Source organism: Amia ocellicauda, chromosome 9 (assembly GCF_036373705.1).
Source record: "Amia ocellicauda isolate fAmiCal2 chromosome 9, fAmiCal2.hap1, whole genome shotgun sequence".
Classification (NCBI taxonomy): domain Eukaryota; kingdom Metazoa; phylum Chordata; class Actinopteri; order Amiiformes; family Amiidae; genus Amia; species Amia ocellicauda.
This window is the reverse complement of record NC_089858.1, coordinates 26651727-26675511: the sequence shown is the minus strand read 5'-3', so window position 1 is coordinate 26675511 and position 23785 is coordinate 26651727. Positions and strand designations below refer to the sequence as shown.

General features: G+C 39.1%; 1 protein-coding gene across 2 annotated transcripts; it reads left to right on the top strand.

Moving 5' to 3' along the window:
• The first annotated feature begins 574 nt into the window (after positions 1-574).
• LOC136759106 (calcium-transporting ATPase type 2C member 2) lies at positions 575-23767 on the top strand. 2 transcript variants are annotated; one of them, XM_066713950.1, is made up of 27 exons: positions 575-780; positions 1457-1570; positions 3012-3128; positions 3924-4013; positions 4494-4529; positions 4622-4683; positions 5782-5890; positions 10022-10171; positions 11108-11176; positions 11570-11645; positions 12932-12998; positions 13468-13592; positions 14089-14186; positions 14558-14659; positions 15208-15297; positions 16376-16477; positions 17249-17405; positions 17707-17877; positions 18466-18560; positions 18961-19011; positions 19323-19489; positions 19962-20030; positions 20439-20555; positions 21094-21241; positions 22438-22533; positions 22848-22989; positions 23311-23767. In XM_066713950.1, the coding sequence occupies exons 1-27, from the start codon at positions 691-693 to the stop codon at positions 23430-23432; spliced, it is 2832 nt and encodes a 943-aa protein (XP_066570047.1). In that variant the 5' UTR covers positions 575-690; the 3' UTR covers positions 23433-23767. The 2 variants fall into 2 exon arrangements, with proteins under 2 accessions (XP_066570047.1, XP_066570048.1); XM_066713951.1 differs by lacking the exon at positions 3012-3128.
• Positions 23768-23785: the final 18 nt, after the last annotated feature.

The window sequence follows — 23785 nt, the reverse complement described above, 5'->3', positions numbered from 1 at the left end:
TGGAGATCAAGACACAGACCCTACAGCGGGGGTGCTAAACAACATACATTTCCTTTATTCAAACCAGTTGTTACATTACCTACGTCACACACAAGATGGCACTCATTAGACTGAATATCTGACTTCTATTGAATTAACTCCTTTGCACACAGAACCCCTCCCAGTGTGTGTGTGTGTGTATTATCTCCACTGTTATAACGTATTTTAAAGGCTATTACAAACTATTCATACCCATTGGTAGCATTTCAGCAATTCAATTCTCTACTTTCCAACACAATAAGACTTTCCTATTTTGAAACAAACGAAAATAAATCCTAAACACAAAGTCCATCAAGATAAAGCAAGAAGAGTTGAAGATGTATACAAACTGCATTATACCTACTGTCCACGTCAACACATAATGCCAGGTCAAGTAAATGTGTATGAACTGTTGGCAAGCCCTGAACAAATACAGATGCCATCAATGGAGGTGTTCCAGTTCAGGAAAGACAAACAAACCTGAAGAACGGGCTATGGCTTATTAAGATCCCAGTTAGCGCCGCCTCCGTGGGCTGAACGCGAAGATGAAGAGTGCTCAGTTCGCCAAAGAGACGCCGGGGCAGGATGCGGCAGGTGCGGCGAGCCCAGCAATGCGCACGAAGTCGCACACAAGTTTTCAACTGCTTTCCCATTGGAGACAACTGAGGCACTATGACGGGCAACACGCTTCTCAGAAAGCTGCAGAAGTTTCTGCCGCATCACGATTACAAACTTCTAAGCACTGATGCGACCGACCTGACGGTAAGAGAAGCGGGTCCTACCTCTCCTCCTGGCGTTTTACCTTTTCTTACAGCAAGCAGCGCCTTCAGATTGTGTTTGTGTGTATGTGTGTGTGTATACATACCCACTACAATGACTGAGCTTCATCAGCTTACTTGGGAAACGAATCCAAGAGGTGTATGTATGTATGAGATCATAATACCATAATAACCCAAACTAATTCTTTGTTTCCATGCGTGCACATAAACAAGTGTATGTTTAACACCGACTCTAGCATTGTATGGCTGGCGCAGGATATGGTTCATGTTCAAGTAACTTAATATGAGACACTAGGATGTTGTTGCAATGAAGACGAGGTTAAGTATTGCACTTCATGTATGTGCAACATAAATCCGTACCAATTAACCATTTACATCAGCTTGCGGGATATCACTTAGATTTACCCAATATTTACTTTAAATGATTTCGTTATTTACCTTATATTCATGTCAATTAATTAATACAGAGGAAACCCCAAATCTGTATGGTATCCTCAGTATGTGGCCTCTTGGGACACTGAAGATCTTGTGTACATGAATTCTAATTCGCTAGGTGCATCCTAAATATAGCTATCATTAGACCACTTCAACTGATTTATAAGAAAATTGGAAATTAAATAAAAATGAATAAAAGTCAGATCTGTTCTTGTATTCTAAAGGAGAAGGCAGAAGAATTGGAACTGTGTGAATCTGAGAAAGAGGGCTCCGTCTGCACCAGTTCTGCCAAAGATGCCAGCCACAAAAGTGCAGAGAAGCTGGCCAAGGACTTACAGGTATAGTTAATGTACTGCTTTCACAGACTCAGATTAGCATAAGTCTTTGGCAGGCCAATGTTATTTGGGGTAATAATACTATAATAATAATAATAATAATAATAATTTTAATTAGGGTAGTCATTGATTAGTCCCAAACCACCTATTTGAAACTAGTCTTATAACAGTGTGTCATAGTCTTAAACTTGACAGTATTATCAGGGATCAGGAAATATACAATAATAAAATGATGGTGCTATAAAGCTATATATTCCAGGGGAAGCATTGCTGCATGTTCTCTTGAATGTGCAAAGGTGAAAATGTCGCACCTTGTTTTATTTTATCCTCTCCTCACTTTGGGCTTCAATTTGATTGTATTTTATTTTCACTGAAGCATATGGAAAAAAAATGAAAATCCCATAATTGGTATACAATTGTTTCACGCCTAATTAAGGCATCTGCATGTACCTTTCTGAGTCATACATTTCTGAGTTAAGCAATCCCAATTACCTAACTAGTTACATAAAAAATGCCCCCACTTCATTGGTCAGCTTTCTTTGCACTGAAGGAGTATGTTTAAAATGTTTTTAGTTTTGCCTATGCAGTTTTGTCAAACTAAAACAACAAAATGATCATGATGTACATTTGTGGACCTACCCATCCATACCAATCCAATAACCGCTTCATCCAGTACGGGGTCGAGGTGACAATGTCCACACTGGGTGTGCAAACCTGCTGCTGCATGTAGAAGGGAGGTCACATGATGGCTATTGTTCCAGGGATACCAATGCAACCAAGATTTCAAACAATGTAACAATGAAAAAGGGTTTAAACATTCATGACCTTTAATTGTGTATATGTGTTCAGGACTGTTGTTCTACTTCTTAGCTTCATATATATTATAGAAGTATAAAGCACCCTGAATCAACTTCTTTATCCATCTCTTTATCCATTGGCAGGTTTAATATGAATTTGTTTACTGTGAATTTTTTTTTAATTTGGTTTATCCCGAACTTCACTTATCAAGCATAACTTTTCTTAAGTGCCAGAAAAGTTAAATGAGAAGTCCCATTTCCAATCTGAGGAACTAAAGGAGTTTAACAAACAACCTCACTCTAAAGAAAATGAGTTTTTCACAAAATCACAAGGAGCTTATCTGAATGTTAAGCACACAGAAGAAGTCTCGACCTGGATGGGATGTCAGTCAGTTCAACATCAAAGCCGCGGGAAAGCTAGAAAATTTTCACAGTTGAGCTGACTGGAAAAACTGGGCTAAAGGACCTTGCTCGAGGGTAGCATCTTTGGTTATGATTCCAAATGCCTAAATACTTTTTTCATCATGCTTTGTTTTTGCAGTGGTCAGCCATACAAAAATCAAAACCCTGTTATATTCACACTCTTCAGATAGAGGGAGATCTTAGTTTTCCCCGAGTTCAAACCCTGCCTCTGTCCATCTTGGCAGGTGGATATTGAGAAGGGTCTCTCGGAGTCCTGTGTTCTCCAGCGGAGACAGAAGCATGGCTGGAACGAGTTCAAGGCAGAGAAGGAAATGCCAGTGTGGTTGAAATACCTCAGCCAGGTGCGTTTTTATAGCCTTTCAAACTGCCTCCCAGCACTGCAAATGAAACTGGCATTGCTGTGCGTATGTCCCTGCCATTGTGATGTCACTCCCATAGTTTCACAGAACTGGGCAGCTGCCTTTGACTAATAGCTCAACAGGTTTTTCAGGTGCTCAAAAGTATGTGATGCTACTGCATAGGAAGACCAATGTATCTTGGAATGCAGTATAAGATCAACACACTGGAATGTTGCTGTGTTCAAGTACATTCATAACAATTAAAGCAGTGGATTGTGCTGTTAGGTGTGTCATAACAATGCCAATGATTAGTCTCTATGTGTACAGTGTATTTTGCTCCAGGGTAGAAACACAGTTACATCTTAGAATTAAGTGACGCCACATAGAATGGTTTACAGAAGATATATTGAGAATGTGGCAAGTAATAATACTATTAATAATAAAATAAACAGAAGAACAATAAAGCTACAAAACCACTTCCTTGCAGTGCTTTGCATATCTGTTTCCAAATAAACCAATTCTTTCAGCAACTAATCCAGTAAATCCCAGTAAGTTCCCACAATTAACTGAGTCTCAAAAAAGATCCATAAATAATGAATATGATGTCTTCATATCTAGAAGATCTTTCTTAGCAGTAAGGCATGTGTTTTTGTCTTGTGCTTGGTTTTGTGTTGCAACTCTGTTGTCTGTGTGTGTGGACTGGACTTGACAGAATCATGAGGCTACCAACATTAAGTTATCGTGATTGTTGTAAATGGCCTCTTATTTGTTTTTCCCTGCACTGCTTTATATCACCAGTTTAAGAACCCTCTTATTCTGCTGCTCCTGGGATCGTCAGCTGTAAGCATCATTACCAAGGAGTATGAGGACGCTGTTAGCATAACTGTGGTAAGGAAGAGGAAGTGGATGTGTGTGCATGTGTGGGGGTGACAGGTTTCATAACCGCCTACACAACCACCACACTTTTTTCATTGTGTCTCAAAACTCGTCATGTTATGCCCCATGTCAGCAGTCGATGACTTTCAATGCCCATTATGTTCAGCACATGCACAGCCACAGTGTGACTGAGGCAGGCACTACTGAGTCCTGCACTAGTTATTGTGTTACCCTCAAAGCTGTCTATGTTTAGAACCCTTTGGTCCAATCAGGAAGACATTTTGAAAAACAATCAATCTTTCAAATTGTCATTTACTTTCTGATATTTTTCTATTTAAAGCTCTTTCATTGATAACTGCTGTTCTTTTTTTAGTTCCACCCATTGTTGTGTAATCTGCAAGGTGACTGGGCAGGACCAGACTTACTTCATTTTAATATTTACTTTAATGATTTGTTTGCCTTTGCTAATCAGTTTTTATTTTTTGACCACAGGCAATTCTCATTGTGGTGACTGTGGCATTTCTACAGGTAAGCTTAGATCTTAAGTGTAATGTTAATACAAGAAGAGAGAGAGACCAGCTCTCTAACCTCCATGTTTTTTCGTCTTTGTGTTACAACAGGAATATCGCTCTGAGAAGTCATTAGAAGAACTGAACAAGCTGGTCCCCCCAGAGTGTAATTGGTATGTAATGCAGGATGCTACTATATAGTGCAGGCCTGACCAATGGTGGCCCTAGATAGAGAAGGCCTCCTGATTGGCTGATTGGATCATCCAGTAAAAGCTCTTCCTTGGAACTACACACATGACAATTTCAAATTCCCGGGCGAATTGTTTAGATGTGTGAGATCACACTTTATTAACACTATATTCTGCAAATAATCTGCTACAGTAGGCAAGTTCTGAAGTCATTGTAATAGACTTTGTAGGATTTTAGATGTGTAATATTGAGTGCCTGTTTAAAAAAAAAACACATTACTTCTTAAAAAATAAGTTATTTGTGTAAAATTAGGTAGCTGTATCAGTGACATAGCTAGAAACAGGAAAAAGAACGATTACATTTAATTAATTAAATACCTTTTTCAATCTGTGTATCACTCCTGCTTTACATGGCACAGCGAAAACAATTCAGATTGACTCTCCCTTGAGTTATGATCAGAAGCCCTGCATGTATGTTTGTATGATGCAAGACTGGTGGAAAACATGTCAGGTGTGCATGTTATTAGATTACTTTATTCATGTAAGAAGCTCAAATAAGGAAATATTCTTAATCTTGCAAGGGAATTTGCAGAACGCTCCAGCAACACAAGATGATACAAACAGCTACTGACTCCATACTAAAAATGGCAGGGTTTAAAGGTGGAAATTAAATATTATTTATCAACATTATTTCCCCACCAATGGCCTCTGAGAAGGTGAAGGTGAAGGTATAGCCATTCTAGGAAAAAGGGCTACACTACAGAGAACTGAATAAATATTTGCTTTGCCATTACAGGCAAAACTAAACAGATTTATGCATGTGCCAGTAATTACACAATTACACAAATGCAGTATTATCTGAATCATTTTTAATCACACACCTGTCCTAAGCTTATCCACCTCTCCCCAGGTGACAACCATTTCAGTGGTAGTGAGTGGAGGTGGGCATTGTAGAAGGGAAGCCACACACATTGCAATGCTCTTTAATCCCAAACTGAAACCTGATCCATAGGCTCGTCAAAAAACATTTTTTTATACGAACTGCTACTGAGAGAGAATGCTGATTTTGCGGTGTGTTTGTAGTGTCCGTGATGGAGCAGTGGGGCGCAGGCTGGCCCGGGACCTGGTCCTTGGAGACCTGGTGCTACTGTCTGTGGGGGATCGTGTTCCTGCCGACATCAGACTCATTGAGGTACAGTCTCTGATGTCATCTTCCTGTGTGTGCTGTGGAATGGATATCCGCTAATGTTGGGAATAGATTTGAAACTGAGTGCCTTTGTATAATATTGAAGCCCATCAAGAAGAGGTGTCAAAGCCCAGCTTCTGAGAGCTGGGCATGTTTCTTGGTTTTTTGTTTAATCTTTCAGTTTCTCACAAGATGTATTTGGAGGTTATTATTGGTCCAATTGGACATATGTAAGAAAATGTTAAAATGTTGCTTTGAATTTTCACTTACATTGAGGTTATCCTTGCCTTCAAACAAAAAGGCTGTTATAATGTTATAATTGTTATATGTCCATTCATACTAGATAGCTTTATGATAAATAATACAACTGCAATATCCATAATGTGTCATTATAAACGTACTGCTTACTGCAAAATCAGTTGCAATGCAACTGCATTAGATAGCTTAAACCTAATGGGATGAGTTACACAGTGAAGCAAAAATACAATTGAAGAGGCACTATGGACAACCACAGTAAATCAGATGCAACTTTGCAATACAATATACACTCACCTAAAGGATTATTAGGAACACCTGTTCAATTTCTCATTAATGCAATTATCTAACCAACCAATCACATGGCAGTTGCTTCAATGCATTTAGGGGTGTGGTCCTGGTCAAGACAATCTCCTGAACTCCAAACTGAATGTCTGAATGGGAAAGAAAGGTGATTTAAGCAATTTTGAGCGTGGCATGGTTGTTGGTGCCAGACTGGCCGGTCTGAGTATTTCACAATCTACTCAGTTACTGGGATTTTCACGCACAACCATTTCTAGGGTTTACAAAGAATGGTGTGAAAAGGGAAAAACATCCAGTATGCGGCAGTCCTGTAGGCGAAAATGCCTTGTTGATGCTAGAGGTCAGAGGAGAATGGGCCGACTGATTCAAGCTGATAGAAGAGCAACTTTGACTGAAATAACCACTCGTTACAACCGAGGTATGCAGCAAAGCATTTGTGAAGCCACAACACATACAACCTTGAGGCGGAAGGCCAACAACAGCAGAAGACCCCACCGGGTACCACTCATCTCCACTACAAATAGGAAAAAGAGGCTACAATTTGCACAAGCTCACCAAAATTGGACAGTTGAAGACTGGAAAAATGTTGCCTGGTCTGATGAGTCTCGATTTCTGTTGAGACATTCAGATAGTAGAGTCAGAATTTGGCGTAAACAGAATGAGAACATGGATCCATCTTGCCTTGTTACCACTGTGCAGGCTGGTGGTGGTGGTGTAATGGTGTGGGGGATGTTTTCTTGGCACACTTTAGGCCCCTTAGTGCCAATTGGGCATCGTTTAAATGCCACGGCCTACCTGGGCATTGTTTCTGACCATGTCCATCCCTTTATGACCACCATGTACCCATCCTCTGATGGCTACTTCCAGCAGGATAATGCACCATGTCACAAAGGTCCAATCATTTCAAATTGGTTTCTTGAACATGACAATGAGTTCACTGTACTAAACTGGCCCCCACAGTCACCAGATCTCAACCCAATAGAGCATCTTTGGGATGTGGTGGAACGGGAGCTTCGTGCCCTGGATGTGCATCCCACAAATCTCCATCAACTGCAAGATGCTATCCTATCAATATGGGCCAACATTTCTAAAGAATGCTTTCAGCACCTTGTTGAATCAATGCCACGTAGAATTAAGGCAGTTCTGAAGGCGAAAGGGGGTCAAACACAGTATTAGTATGGTGTTCCTAATAATCCTTTAGATGAGTGTATGTTGACAGTAAAATATACAGACGGGTGACAAATTAAAGGAAAAACCTGAATAAATGAGTGGAGGAACATAATGAATGCAGATGCCTCCAAACAGGTGTACTCCATGATACAATTAAACAATTAACATCCCATCAAGCTCTGTGGCATGTATAAAAATGCAGAGCAGGTCCAGTTGACCTTGATTTTGGATCAAGATGGCAAGAGGAAAGGATCTAACTGACTTTGAAAGAGGGGTCATTCATTCAGTCACAAAGACTGCTGGCTAGTGTTTCAATAGGAACAGAGCATTTAGATATATGGGAAAGACATCAGTAAATAGGGTTGGAAATTCTGAAAATCACCTTTATCCTATAGTAAAACATTTATTTCCTGATGGGAGTGGTCTCTTCCAGGATGGCAATGCCCCCATCCACAGGGCATGAGGGGTCACTGAATGGTTTGATGAGTATGGGAGATTTTGGACCGACGTGTTAAATAGCGCTCTCCACCACCATCATCAAAACACCAAATGAGGGAATATATTTTGGAAGAATGGTGTTCATCCCTCTAGTAGAGTCCAGAGACTCGTAGAATCTGTGCCAAGAGCATTGAAGCTGTTTTGGCAGCTGGTGGTGGCCCAACACCTTACAGAGACACTTTGTTGGTTTTTCCTTTAATTTGTCACCCGTCTGTATATGTGTGTGTTTGTGTGTGTGTGCGCGCGCTCGTTGAATATATAAATAGCTTTAAATTCATGGGAGTGAAATAAGTTATCTTTGATGTCCACCCTGCCACACCTCAACCATTTCTTTGGCTATTGCAAGCATCCAACATGACAACATATCTTTTCTTTGTCTTTCAAAAAAAAAAAAATAGATGATGTCAGGGCCCACAGAGTCATTGTTTACATTCACAGACAAGTTGATGATTAAGCAAATATAATCAGTTTCAGTTATACCCTTTCAAACATCTGTAGCAAGACACCCAGCAAATTTTTCTTCTTGTATTTGCTGTCATGGATTAAACAACTATTCTGTGTACTAGAACTAATGTTGACACTCTGACTGGTTTAAAATAAGCAGTTGTATTTATATGGGACGTAATTCTAGAATTCTACTGCAAATATTGCCAAACAATCCTAAGGGCAGTTGCTTTCTATGGATCTATGACACATGATAGTAACATACTGGCCATAATCCTTAAAATCAATCTTTAAAAGTGACTGATGTGGCAGTGTCATTAATATTTTATTACAAAATATCACGTTGTCTTGCATTCCAAGTTATTTGATGCCCAGTTTTAGGTTAGCGTGCAGGATTGTGTCTGTTGGGATCAGGAGAAGTGCAGCCGGATATGATCTTAAATGTCACAGCAGGCGTTGTTTTTATTTTTTTCTTTAATTGCTTAAGTGTCACAATCTTGCAGATTAGCAATGCCACAATATGAGTCAAATGGATTATTAAAAGCTTGGCTAAGAACTGCACCAGAAAACCTGTGGCTTTCAGTAACTATAGCTAAACACTTTTGCTTTATGTATTAGTTTGGAGGATAACAAAAATAAAAATAAAATATATAATATACACTAAAGCTGGGCTACAGTGGAGCCAGGTGTCTCAAGAACCAGACAAAATCCAACTCTGTCAAGATTGAGACCAAGTCCAAGATCAGTATTTGTATTGTATCAGTATGTGACCAGCCTTATAATCTAAATATAATTTTGAATACAAATTTGAGCTACAATGATAATATTAATGGTAATATGTTTATTTTAATGTGATTTTTTGAATAAATCCAAAAATCTGAACTGAAAATATATTTTTTAATGTTGGTGCATTAACAAGGCAGATGTCTTAAAACAAGAATATATTGGAGCAGAGGCCAGAACAGTAGCTGGATTGACACTTAAATGTTTTTAATGAAAACCTGAACTAAAGAGCAAATAGTTAAATTTGAGATAATTAGGTAAATTATGCAGGTCGGCGGAGTGATTCGTTATGCATTGTTTAAACGTGATGGTTGAATGGGGATTGGTTGTATTACAATGTTACTGGTACTTAATTCATTTAAAATTGATCAATCATTTTGACCAGAGAACTAAACTATTACAGAAAATATTGTGTTGTGTGGAGAGCTGATCTGGTAATTAAAGGACACTGAATGTTACTGTATGATACATTCATTACATACAATTTAATTTATTTTTATTTATTTTGCAAAAATGGGGACATCATCTTTATATTTTAAGTAAATAATACCTGCTGAGATTGCTATCATGACCACCATGCCGAGACCAAGACCACACAAGACCAAGACTGGGTCTCAAAACTCTATCTCTTAGTGGAGCTACCAGTGGGGTTGACCAGCCACTAAAGCTCAGCTCTTTTCGCAGGCTGTTGACCTTCTGATTGACGAGTCCAGTTTCACAGGCGAGGGGGAGCCTTGCAGCAAGACTGACAGCCCCCTCCCTGAGAGTGAGGAGCCTGCCTCCCTCCCCAACATCGCCTACATGGGCACGCTGGTCCGGTACGGGCGTGGCAGGGTGAGTGTGATGTTCCAGGAGGTTGTGTTGAGGTTTGGGGTTCTAGTTTAGGAATATGAAATGTGATCCAGACATAGGGTGACCAGACGTCCCGGTTTTTAATTAAATGTCCTGGTGTCCCGACAATTCTCTCAAAATCGTATAACTGTCCCGGTTTTTAGCTTTTCCCTGTTAGACTCACTTAAAACCTTAAAATATGCAAGAGATGTTAGTATGTAATCAATCACATTAAGAAGTGAGCATTTTACATATATTGGTAAACCCTAATAACCCATTTACTAATGCAACGCAGTTTAATTCTCTTGCAGAGAAATAATTGAAAATATCAGGGATACTTAACTTATTGTTAATGTTAATTGGGATCATGATGCAGGGAGAAGTCATACACATTTACTACTTTTGTAAAACGAGCTGCTCAATAAACAAAGGCAACTAGATGAAACAGCAGCAGATACCTGGATATTAACTTTTTTTTTTTTTTTAAACAAATACCATATTTTTAAGTGATGTCATTTTTTTCCAATATGTCCCAGTTTCAACTTTTGAAACTGGTCACCCTATCCAGACAGCTTCTTTCAGGTTTGAATGGTGCACAGGCCAAGGAATACGTAGTCACAGTGTTATAGGTTTGACAGTCTAGCTCAGGGGGTTTGCAGGCTCCCCTGGCTGGTACTGTCATCGTATAATTATTCAGTGATAACAGTATAAAACAATACTACAGGGTAACACATGCCCAGTTAAGACATTGCCTATTAACGAGTTTCTATTTAATGAGTGTTCCCCCTAGATCAGTTTTATTACTATTGTCTGCAGTTTAAAAAAAAAAAAATAGCAAGGCAATTTAGGTCACTAGTTATATCCATTGCAACACCACCCTCACATAATACAACCACTAAAAACTGTGCATCTTGATGTTCCTGTCTTCTGTTTCTTCAGGGAATCGTGATTGGCACTGGGGAGAACTCTCAGTTCGGAGAGGTGTTTAAAATGATGCAGATGGAGGAGGTAAGTTCGTGACACACATTTTTAAGAAATTAAAAAATGGTCAACTAGCAATCCAGACAAAATTAACACACATCACTACTACTTTCCTCTGCACTGCCTTGGTTGTTTACACTTCCTGCTTCACCCATGTGCTGCTTGGCCCGTTGGGGTGTCCATAATTGTGCAATCCTGCCTCTCTCTAGATCATGTTTTGAGTGTGTCTTCAAATGTCTCCACACTTCCACCCTTACACAACACTTCCCATACACACATGGTCGAGGGTGTGAGCTGTGTGTGAAATATTTTCAGTGATGTATGTAAAAATAAGCATTTTGTGTGTGTGTGTGTGTGTATGTGTGTTGTGGGAAGTCATGATTGTAAACATAATTGCTCATTCCTGTGGTGCCTTCACAGACACCAAAGACCCCCCTTCAGAAAAGCATGGACACCTTAGGAAAGCAACTGTCCATCTTCTCATTTGCAATTATTGGTAAGGGTTTTTTATTTTATTTCTATTCATTCTTGTGTGTGTGTGTGCGCGTGTATGATTCTATTACCCAGCTTCCTATAAAGGCTGTTGTTAGAATCTATTAAAATTGACTTTAAAAGGATTGCAGAACTCATGCCCTTGTTATACCTGACGTTGAGAGATTGGTAGATACCTTTATTTTACTGCCATAGTATAGTGTGCTTTCCTCAGGTAAACTTAAGTGTATTGACTGACATTTTATGATATGTTACACCTTGTGATCCACTCCCTCACTGCAGTGCCACTGTTCATAAAAATAGAGAGAGACTTCTATTGTATTTAAATATATATAAAAAACAAAAGTACATAGTTAAATATATAACTTGTATAAACCTATATTTTGTTTGTATGAATATGTATTTCCTCACTGGTATTTAACGACAGTGTACAGTTATGCGGATGGAGCATTTAAGTGTCTGTTTGCATCGAAGCTCTGAGAAACCACTGTGGTTTAGAAACCACTGTTAGGTATTTTTTGAGAATGTGAGAGGGATGAAATGGGTGCCCACCTTCAACCTACACGCATAAGTGATAATAAAAGGTTTTATGATTCATTAATTACAATTTATTACTTTAAACAAAGCTCCACATTTAAAAGATCGCTTACTTGGAAAGGCCACCGCCCCGATGCATGCAGGTTTATAAAGGTTTCTTGTGCTTTTCCGTTCTGCAGCTGTATGAACTATCAAAGGAGAATCAACACTGTGAACCTACTCATAACACTACACTGTTGGCAAAACATTAAATAAGTGACAAGATACGTAAACTACCACTGCGGCTTAGTATTTAGTCAGTTGAGTTAGGTATTAACTTTGCAGTATGCTCTGTGCTCCTCAAGGAGAAGTCTTGAGTCTTTGTCTTAATGAAATACCATAAATTTACCCTGTTTGTTTGGAAATGTTTTGCTACAGAGTAATTCACTCCATTTTCTGAAGCTAGTTGTACAAGTTTACAGATCAGAATGTTAAGTATGGAAAATATTTGACTGTAATTTACTCAGTTATTAGTTCTGTTACATGTTTAATTTGTTCAATTTCTGGTTTTTGACATTTGACAGTCAAGAAGAATCGGAAACACAAACCTATATTGAACCCAAAAACTAGGGTGAAAGCAACCAAGCAAATAGAAACCTAAAATGAAAGTAGGCCACTGTTTTCAGTATCATTTGAAAGTTACAGAAAATGATAATCTGAGATACTTTCACTGTACATAATCCGTGTTCATATTTCCTTGCTGTCCTCATCAAGGGGTGATCATGCTGATTGGTTGGCTGCAGGGGAAGTCGCTGCTGGGAATGTTTACCATCGGAGTGAGGTGAGGATTGGAGCGGCGTGGGGGAGGGGTAGCTGCACAAAGTTTAGACTCATTCATTTGTCAACTTACTATGTTACTATAATTTGGATGTTGTATCACAATCAAGAAACAAATAAAATAAAAAAGTAAATAATTAAATGATGCACAATTCTAAATTATACATTTGGAAGAGTTATCATAAGGTTTCAATTTGGGATACAGAAACAAACTGGCATTGTCTTATGGTTGTATGTGGTTGTAATATTTCGACTAGCAAAAGGTAGCGCCTTTTGAAAATGAATATTCATGTGCAAAGTGTTCATTTGACATCCAATGCAGGCCTCTCTTACTGTCTAAAGGTGCTAAAGGTGGGTTTTCTTCTTCTTACAGCAATAACCTGCAAATGCAAGTTTTCCAGAGACTAGCTTGTCGCATAATGTATTTGGGAAAGAAAACGCGTAATTCCTTGCTTCACTTTTTCTGAACACAGCCTGGCCGTGGCTGCTATCCCAGAAGGCCTGCCCATTGTCGTCACAGTGACGCTGGCCTTAGGGGTGATGAGGATGGCCAAGAAGAGGGTAATTGTGAAGAAGCTGCCTATAGTGGAGACACTGGGTGAGCTTGAAATCAGGGTGAATAGGCCCTAAGATTGAGCCATGTACATCTACCTGCAGTACTCACAGTGAGCCTCATTCCTGGTCCAGCAAAGCCTCCAGGCCTTAAAGTGCCCTTTGAGATGTGAATCAGTTTATTGAATCAGTCATTGAGCTGCTTGGCCTAAAATTACCCATGGTGTCACATTTTCAGTCATTGAGGATTTGTAGTTACTTCTAAAGCCCTCTGCAATTGTGATATCAAGACAAAAACACAAACAAGACTATTAATCCTTTCACCCTTTTCACACTATTAACCCTGATTTTATTACCAATGCAAAACAGGACAAATGTATCATTACAGAGAGATGTTAGCAAGTTGTACAAAATAGTATAACATAAAAGAGTGTCCTGGTATCCTACTCACGCTAGATCATACACCTTTCAAAGGAAAAACAAAAAACAGTTCGAAAAAACGTGAACGGTGGAATCATTATCATTTTTTTAATGGCTCCTAGGCTGCTGCAATGTCATCTGCTCTGATAAAACTGGCACCTTAACAGCGAATGAGATGACAGCCACCCGCCTGTACACTGCAGATGGAGTCCATGCAGAAGTAGGTTTTATAATTTATTTATTTATATTTTAATATTTTAAATGTGCTGTAGAAGCAAGGCAATGGCTTTAAATCAATCCCAAGGCTCTGCTATGCAGTTTCTTAATCACCAGTTGGGGAGGATGGGCGTCAGTGCCCTTGATATTATAGTCGCACAGAGTCGTGGCACTTTCAATGAGCATCATCTAGAAATAGTACTTGTGCATCCTGACTATACCAGCAGCAAGCTCTTTGTGGTCGCTACTTGGTTTTGTACTTTCAAGTAATCTCTCTGTTTGTTTAATGTGTTTGCTTTTCCTTCTGTCTGAGCTGTTTTCACTTCAGTGTGGCTGATGTTGAAAAGCTGTGCTGTAACAGGTGTCTTCCCCCAGGTTACAGGCGTAGGATATGACGGCAACGGGAAGGTTTGCCTCATGCCGAGTGGAGAGACTGTGAGGGGGTTCTCTCATGCCTCCATAGCTAGACTAGTTGAGGTAAGCCATGTGATAGGAGTGCTGCTCTTATTGACAGTGACCCAGTTAGTGCTTGGGTATTTAAGAAATACAGGTTATAGATAATAGTATGTGCTATTTCATCAGCACTGCAGTTTCAAATTCCCGCTGGCAGTAGTCGTGCACAGTACCGTAAAGGTTATGCTGTTATTTTATAGGTCCTGATTTGTCTGTGACTTGGACACATTGACCACAGAGCGTATTTAGACTAAATACGCTAAATGTGCTAAAGCCCTAGTTATGAGCCTTGCTTGAGTGCTGAGACACACATTGCTCTCTACTTAGATGAACTGCATATTTATGATTGCAAACTGAAAGAAGCTTTAGCATAAGTCCAAACTAGGTGTGTATCACATTATCATCATTAAAAGGCAAGGGAAGCCACTCTCTGTATCAAAACCCTTAACTTAAATGGCAGCCTTGGTGTTGAAATTGACTTTTTCTGCCAGGACTGTGTCACTGTTACCTTTGTAAGTACTTGCTACTTGGTGTCATTTTTTGTTTCGGTTTTGTTTTGAATCACTTCACAGGCTGGTTGCGTGTGCAATAATGCAGACATCAGAGAAGGCACTCTTATAGGACAGCCCACAGAAGGAGCCCTCCTCACTCTGGCAATGAAAGTAAGTCCTTCATCAGCAGTTGTAGTTCACTGAGCTATGCCAGTGTTGCCTGAATCCAGTGCCTAAGGTGACATATCTTTTACAGTATACCGTTCATCTTCAGCTGTATTGTTATTGTGGAAAGGGGAGGAAGCAATCAAAAAATAATCAGGCAAATAAATAAATAATGGATGATTCTAACTTTTGGAAATACATAATGTTTGGGCTTATGGCAAGGTTTAATTCAACATAAAGGAGAAGTCTGCATTGTTTTTAGAGTAATATTTTAACTAGTTTAGCAAACTAACATTTTGGATAGATAGAGCTTTTGATAATGTATATTCACATTCAAGTGTCACATGGAAATAACTTGAGTTAACTAATTAATTAATGAATTAATTCAATTAATGAAGTAAGAGCTGAGGTGGAATGAAAACAAGAAGAGCTCTGGCTCTTGAGTACTGGATAAGTATTACTATTATTAGTAGCATCACAAAATATAAACATTTCATTAATAATATTACAGTATGTAACTATATGTCCTAATTAAACTACAATTAGATCACGTACAATGCATGATTCTCACAAGGGGTAGTTCAGAAACAAGTAGAAATGTGTTATTGATTAGTACTATATGCAGCGAAGTCAGATTTGTTTCTGTGATGCACCAGTGTCAGAAGCTCTTTCTCTTACTGTAACAATCCTTGATTCACAATCTTTAAAGAGCTTATCTGTGCAAAATGTATTCAATCTAATTCTGAGCTACTGTGCAGCAGGCAAGTGAACTGGGGCTGATATTAAGAATTAATTTGTTTGATAGTTTCCCCAGTAATACTGAAAAGGCCTTTTCCTAGAAAACCTGTCAAACACACAATGTGTTATGTTTTAAACTGAACAGTTTGGTTTTACATTCATTGAATTGGTATGGCACTTTCAACATGTCCTAATTAAGAAATATTTTTAAACCAGGACTTCAACTGGTTTGTATATTACAGTAAGTGAAGTGTTCGACCAGTTTAATTTGTTTCCCCAAGTTGCAGTTGAAATGAGAAAGACAACAGTTTTGAAAAGTAAATTGATGTATGCATTTGCGTTGCAGATGGGTATGCAGTCTGTTAAGGAGAACTACAGTAGGAAAAAGGAGCTGCCATTTAGCTCAGAAAATAAGTGGATGGCTGTGAAATGTGCCCACAAGACTCAGGTAAAGCTTCCCTTATGGTTGGTGGTGTGAAGGGCAGCATATTGTTTCTGTACTTTGTAACCCATTTTATCTGCAGCTCGCATATGCACTTTCCTCCAGCAAACCTCAAAAGCCAAAGCTTGCAGATATCTTCCTGAACTTGATTTGTACACACACAGGTGAACTGCAATCACCCTTTGTGCCCAAATAACACACTACTGAATCCACAAGTCCTGCAAATACATATTGTAAGACGGTTGTAAGGCAAAACAGACGGGGGGCTGTAATGCAAGCAAGCCACTTTCCAGAGAAATATGGCAAATTTTATATAAATAATATAAGAGGAACAATGTGCAACTCACTACTAATAACTTGATAGTGTCACTTATTATCCACAAAAATAAACAACTCCATAATTAAAATAAATCTATGACTATCAAAAAATCCAAAGCAAAACCAAACCTATTTTTTTTTAATCTACTAAGCTAATTTTTTCCCATTGATTATTCTTGTTGAAAAATGTTTCCAAAAATTCTCACACATCATGTAGCCTTGCATAGCACACAAAGGCCAAGATACCTGATAAATGTGTGTTTCTCAACGGTTTTGTTGTAGGCATTATGTCACATATATATTAATTCTGTGTCAGCCTTCCTCACTATAACAGTCCTCTATTTTGCATTCAGTGTCCAGAGTGCACTTCAACAAGGGTGGGATAAAATGGGATCACAGCAGTGTGAAGTGGTTACCAAAGGAGCACCTTACATCACGTGACTAATTTTTCTGTTGTAGGAGATGGAGGAGGTGTATTTTGTGAAGGGGGCATTAGAGGGAGTCTTGGCGCACTGCAGCAACTTCAGCCAGGAGGGTCTGTCTGCGCCCCTCACTCCCGAGATGAAGGCTGTCTTTGCAAATGAAGAGAAGAGGCTCGGAGGACTCGGGCTGAGAGGTAAGGATGTTTTTTTTGGTGCAAGGTTTATAATAACAGCAACAAAAACAACAGAATGCATTATGTACTTGGTAATTATTTATCAAATGTTTCTAATAACTATAGAGGTCTTAAACATTAAGTAATGTGTGACTTTCTATTGAGGTGAACATGAAGTATAAGTCATATAGTTTCCCTTATTCAGCATGAATTAATCATGAATAGCTACTTATGTTACCATCTACTCCAAGGCAAAGGGAAAGTCTGTCCAGTCGCAGTGAGTGTAGGCCACATGCTCTTCTCTTGTGTCTCCTTCCTGCAGTGCTGTCCCTGGCGTCTGGCCCTGAACTGGGCAGGCTAAGTTTCCTGGGTCTGATCGCCATCATCGACCCCCCGAGGGAGGGCGTGAGGAAGGCCATTAACATTCTGCAGCAGTCGGGGGTGGCAGTAAAGATGGTCACAGGAGATGCCCTGGAAACGGCTGTAGCTATAGGTATCTTTTTGTGTTCTGCTGTCGTTGTATGTGTTCACAACTTGTATTGCTACATCTGCCATAAAGAGAAACCTATACAGTTTTTAGTATTTTGTTTCCTCAGTCCGTTTTGCTCCTGCTCCTGCTCTTTAGTAGAGTCTTAAAGGGATTTACAAAATAATCATGCATGACAACACAACCAGAGAAGATATTTTCCTGGCTTCCCACAGCACATTCTTCAGAGGGCAGAAATGACCCGTTATAATATTCGCTACACCTTGGGGCTTACTTCAAGAGACTTTCTGAGAGAACTGCTACTGTTTTAGTCAATTATTCGCAAATTGTGCTTCCAAATGAGGCCAAAGTGGGATAAGCAAAAGATGTCATATAAACTGTACTGCCTTTATTGTGCCCCTGTTTATATTGGCTTGTGTCTGGCCCTTATTATGTAAGAGATGCTCAGATTCAAAAGGTAAAACGGTTCTTAAGACGTCAGCTCTAGTCTTTCCTGTTCTGTTTCATGCACTTGCCGATTGATCCCTCACTTCTGACAAGTCACAGCAAATTAGGACTAAGCAAGGTCACCTGACTATTGCAAATTCTGTGCAGGGAAAAGTGTGGGCATCGACTGCCAGCTGGAGGCTGTCTCAGGGAAAGAGCTGGAGGGAATGACTGAATCAGAGCTGGCTGCTAGAGTTAACAGGGTAAGACACCAAAGTCCATTCATTGGCTTGCACAGATCAGAGGCACCCCATTGCCAACTGCCATCTGGTCAAGTGTGAAAATATACCACAGCAGACATAACTCCACATATATTGTTCACTATATGCAGTACCACCAAAATTATTATTATTATTATTATTATTATTATTATTATTATTAGAAAAAGCCCTTACAGTTTACATAAGTCATATTTCAAAACATTACAAAGTGCAGAAATACAATCAGTACAAAATAAGCATACATCCTAGTACAAGGATTTTAATGTAGTGTGGCCACATTAATTGCTGTTCCAGAATTGAACATTTGCAATTTAATATACAAAACTTTTTGGATAACAAATGTTTTTCACAGTTTTTCCTTCTGACGTTTGTATTTTTTCAGGTTTCTGTGTTCTATCGGACAAGCCCAAAGCATAAACTAAAAATAATCAAGGTAAGGTCTTTTTAAGATGAAAAGTGAAATCTGCATCTGAACATAAAAACATGATATCTAAGAAAAACTGCAGCAATCAGGAACTTTTATTGTTATCCAAAGAGCTACACACAACCTATCAATAACATGACACAAATTCTTACTATGAGATCTTCCAAAGATGAGATGTTAAAAAAACAAACAAAAAAACATGCCATCAACTCCCCATCTGCTTTTCAAATGTTGTCAATCACTTTGATTATATAAGGTCTTGTTTAGTAGAAGAATGGTGTTAGAACCCACAACTGAACTTCCTCCATATATGGCCCCAGGCATTGCAGAGTCACAAAGCCATAGTGGGAATGACAGGCGATGGCGTGAATGATGCCATTGCCCTCAAGTCAGCTGACATTGGCGTGGCCATGGGGCGCACGGGGACTGACGTCAGCAAGGAGGCAGCGGACATGATCTTGCTAGACGACAACTTCTCCACAATCATGTGAGCGCCTGCATGTTCGTTTCAGCTCTCCAGGGGCCATAGTCTCGTTAATTGAAACCTTCATAAAACTTTAATTGTCAGTTAAAAGCTACTGTTCCTAAAGGGAAAACATAACAAAAAGAAAGAGTGGAAGAGTCTCATTAAACTTTCAGAGTACTAATTTAAGTTAAAAGGAAACTAAATGCTTTTTTATTATTTTGTGCCATGTGGTATTTATAATCTTAAGGTTTTATGCATAGCTAGCTAAATGTCTGTCAAATTATTAATATTTAAATTGCTATGATAAAAAACACAATTACACATGTACACATAAATAGATATACATACTGATGGACAGATAGAAGGAGAGAGAAAAATAATGTCATTGTTTTACTGTTGTAAATATTTCACAGATGGGTGGATGTCTGGGAGGTCTCCACTTGACTTGGCGCGAGTACTTTATTAATGTAATGGCTTTTTTTTTGTTTTCCAGATGTGCCATCGAAGAAGGAAAAGGGATATTTTACAACATAAAAAATTTCATCAGATTCCAGCTCAGCACGTACGTACAGAATGTTTAACTTGACTAATTACAGTAATCACTTAAACATACAGAGGGCAGTCTGATGGACTGCCTCACCCTTGGCTCCCCGTGTGTGTTACCTATATTGACTGGTCTCTGGGTTGGGTGCTTCTCTCGCCCTCATGCTTGGTTCTTACCCGTTTATTTGTGGTCTGTTTTGTGTAATTCTGTTCTGTTTTTGTGTCGTCAGTTCTCTTTTTTTTTTTTTTTCTCTTGGGGCTGTTATCTTAAACAGAAACCACTCCATGCACATGTCCCACAATCATTAATCATTAATACCACAATCATGGGATGTAAATGACTTGCCAACATACATACAAGATATGTAGACGTAATTGATGGATTCTCAAGAACCCTGGGACATTGTCTTGTTTCTTATTCCCTTAGGAGTATAGCCGCTCTGAGTCTGATCACACTGTCCACAGTGTTTAATTTACCCAACCCGCTCAATGCCATGCAGATACTGTGGATCAACATCATCATGGATGGACCCCCAGCTCAAAGGTCAGCTGTTCATTTTACCCCAGAGAAGAGCCATGTGCAATTCCTGTCACAACCCTAGTTCCTGAAAGGGAAAGACTGTCTCTATCACGATCGCAGACATGATTGGAGAATTTCAACTAGACCTCTGTGTAAATCTGGGAGTGGTGTGTGTGTGTGGGTGTGTGTCCATTTCAGAGATAAAGACATTGTTGACACATCTAACTCAGATATTAAAATATTACAAATGAGTGTGCCAATGGATATCAAAGATAATGCAAAACATAATGCACTTAACCAATTGTTTACTGTGGAGTCTGTCATAAATATAAAGACCTGAAGACACTTGAATGCAGAATTCCTTTTCCATGGGGTCATTCAGTACCACAGTACAGATTTTGTTGTACCAAAGGTTTGCAGTAACTTACTCAATTTCAGGAATAAAATGTTTGACCAAGGGGTTATAGGTAGCATTTCAAAAAGTCTATTTTATACATTTCCCGGTTTGTTTTTGTTTTTCGTCTGCTAAATTCCTTGTCTGTATTCGTCTTCTACCCTGAAGCCTGGGAGTTGAGCCCATTGACGAGGATGCCATCAAGCATCGGCCCAGAAGCATGCAGGATTCCATCTTGAGCAGGGGCCTGATCTTCAAGATCCTCCTCTCCGCAGTCTTCATCATCACTGGAACACTGGGTGTCTTCTGGAAAGAGGCAAGTACCCCTTTAGCCTCTGTGGGACCCTGTTCAGAAAAAAACTGTCCGATAGAACCAACCACACAAAATGGTCAAATTTCCACATATTTTGAGGGGCAGTACAACTTCCATTATTTTAACAAATGCACAGACTTGGGTTATGATCCCACCTGGCACATATTGTTTAATCAGTGACCTCCTTTTGGTCATGTGGGAGCTATTCCAATTAGTGTTGCACGGTATACTGGAAATTCAATACTTTTTCAATACTAAAAAAACAACACGGTGTCTCGCATCTCATGATCAATAGAATCAAGTTGGTCTAGTAATTTCTGTGAATCAGGGACAATTCGTTTTTTTCATGCGCTTATTTTCAACGCATATTATTACTAATATTGCAGACATTTAGTATGTCTAATACTAATGTGCACAGGACATTAAGAAGGCAGGGGCCCACCCAGATCGATAGAATTACTTATTTATTTTTCTTCACAGCAATAAACACAAGCACGGAACAAGTGCAACCAAGAGAGAGAATATAATAATAACTGCTTATGTGTGTTTAAATGATTACTGTAAACAAAATACAGACAAAATAAACATACTGATTACAATTAAATTACTAGAATGATAGATCTATAGAATAAGCTTTTTCAGATTCACACTGTAAAACAACTGCAAGCAAGAGAGAAAGATCGATTCTTCCTCTGTGTAATTCAGCACTCACACAAAGCAAAAACGAAGTATTTACAAAATGTCATTGGACTGGGTTCAGAAGGAGTGTTATGTGGTATTGAAAATATTTCTTTTGGAATGTTGAAGGTTGTGTTTTGTATTAAATTATTATAATGTGTACTTCCTTGAGAAAACGATGCTGCTGTTTTGTACAAATGCTTGTGAGAGTAATATTATATACTGTTATGTAACACTGTGTTGTAGTTACCCAGTTATCAGCACATTGAAGTCACAATTCTGGTATAGTGACAACACTAATTCCAATGTTCTGAAGTGGGATCAGCCTATCTCACAGTAAATTGGGCTTTAAAGTATCATACATTTGTTATATCAAGCCATTAGGAAAACCTGAAAGTACAAATATTCAATTTTTTTATCTTCCCTTCCCCTGCTGAATTTCTTTCAGGATGAGGTGATTTATTTGTAAATAAATAAATAATCATTAGATAAATAAATACATAAATATATCTTTCTCCCAGATTCAGGACGGCACAGTTACCCCAAGAACCACAACGATGACGTTCACATGCTTTGTCTTCTTCGATATGTTCAATGCACTGACTTGCAGATCGCAGGTGAGTGACCAAGTAGCCAATACACAGATAAATACTCTGATCTAGCTTCTTGTCCTGGAGGGCTTTATAAGTTTATTTAACCTGTTGTTTAATTTAGTTGTTATCCAAAGCGGTAGCTCAAATATGGAACCATTTATTTTAACACCATCTATTTTGTAACTCATGGCTTGAAGTGACAAACACTGACAAACATTGAGAAGTAGCTCATGAACCATAACTTCATCTATCCTCTGGCTCTAGTGTTGGAGAGTTAGATCAGTTCGGGTGAAATGGATTGTCTTGTGCATCACATCTGGGCTTTTTCTCTGTTCCAGTCGCGGCTCATTTATGAAGTGGGCTTCCTCCGAAACCGCATTTTTCTGTACGCTGTGATAGGCTCCATCCTGGGTCAAATGGCTGTTATCTACCTCCCTCCTCTGCAGAAGGTTTTTCAGACTGAGAGCCTGTATCCATTAGGTGAGTCTGAGGGCACAGATCTATGAAGGAACTTTAGGGGCTTAGCTGCACACACTGATTTTAAATGCATTCACTTTCACATCCAGTGGATGTCCTATGCTTATTGTCTATAGGAACACAATAAATAAAACATAATAAATTATGATTTCAGCCAATTTAACATCCACTCCTGCATTAGAGTCCTGAACTTCCAACTTGAGTGTGGAAAATGGCTCAAAATCTGCTAGTTTGTGTGGGGATCTCCCATGATCCCCAGAGCCCAGTTTGGGAGTCCATGCCTCAGGGGACTGATGCTCCTCTGGTTGTTGCTCTCCCTCACAGACCTGCTGCTGCTCACATGCCTGGCCTCTTCTGTGTTCATCGTATCAGAGCTGCTGAAGCTGCTGGAGAGACACGTGTGCACCTGCAGGAAACCACCAGACAATGCGTGCAGCAGTGTGTGACCTTGAATGTGTTTTTATTTTTATCTCCTACTAACATGTATAAATGCATTTTTTTTACTGTCGAAACTTGTGAACACTTTAACTGAAGATTCTAGAGAGGCTAGTCATAACATGGACGGTGGTATCATAACAATACCGGGCCTCTCCAGATCGAGCATTGTCCAGGTGTATTCATTTGTTAGTTTTACTTGAAACTTTCACTACCCCATGTATTTAGAGCACAGGAAAAACCTCAAAAAGTCATTTACAGTCAGCAGTACTTCCTGCAAGCATTGAGGACGGTCCGTGCCCTGAATGAATGTAAAATAAGAATAAAAGTTTAATATTTAAATGAATGTGACCACCTTTACAAA

What these genes read in the sequence shown, in the direction of transcription:
- LOC136759106 (XM_066713950.1), top strand. Translation starts at nt 691, where the DNA reads ATGACGGGCAACACGCTTCTCAGAAAGCTGCAGAAGTTTCTGCCGCAT. An exon ending in GCCTATAGTGGAGACACTGG is followed by an intron (nt 13,593 to 14,088) that starts GTGAGCTTGAAA and finishes AATGGCTCCTAG; the next exon opens with GCTGCTGCAATGTCATCTGC. An exon ending in TCCTCACTCTGGCAATGAAA is followed by an intron (nt 15,298 to 16,375) that starts GTAAGTCCTTCA and finishes TTTGCGTTGCAG; the next exon opens with ATGGGTATGCAGTCTGTTAA.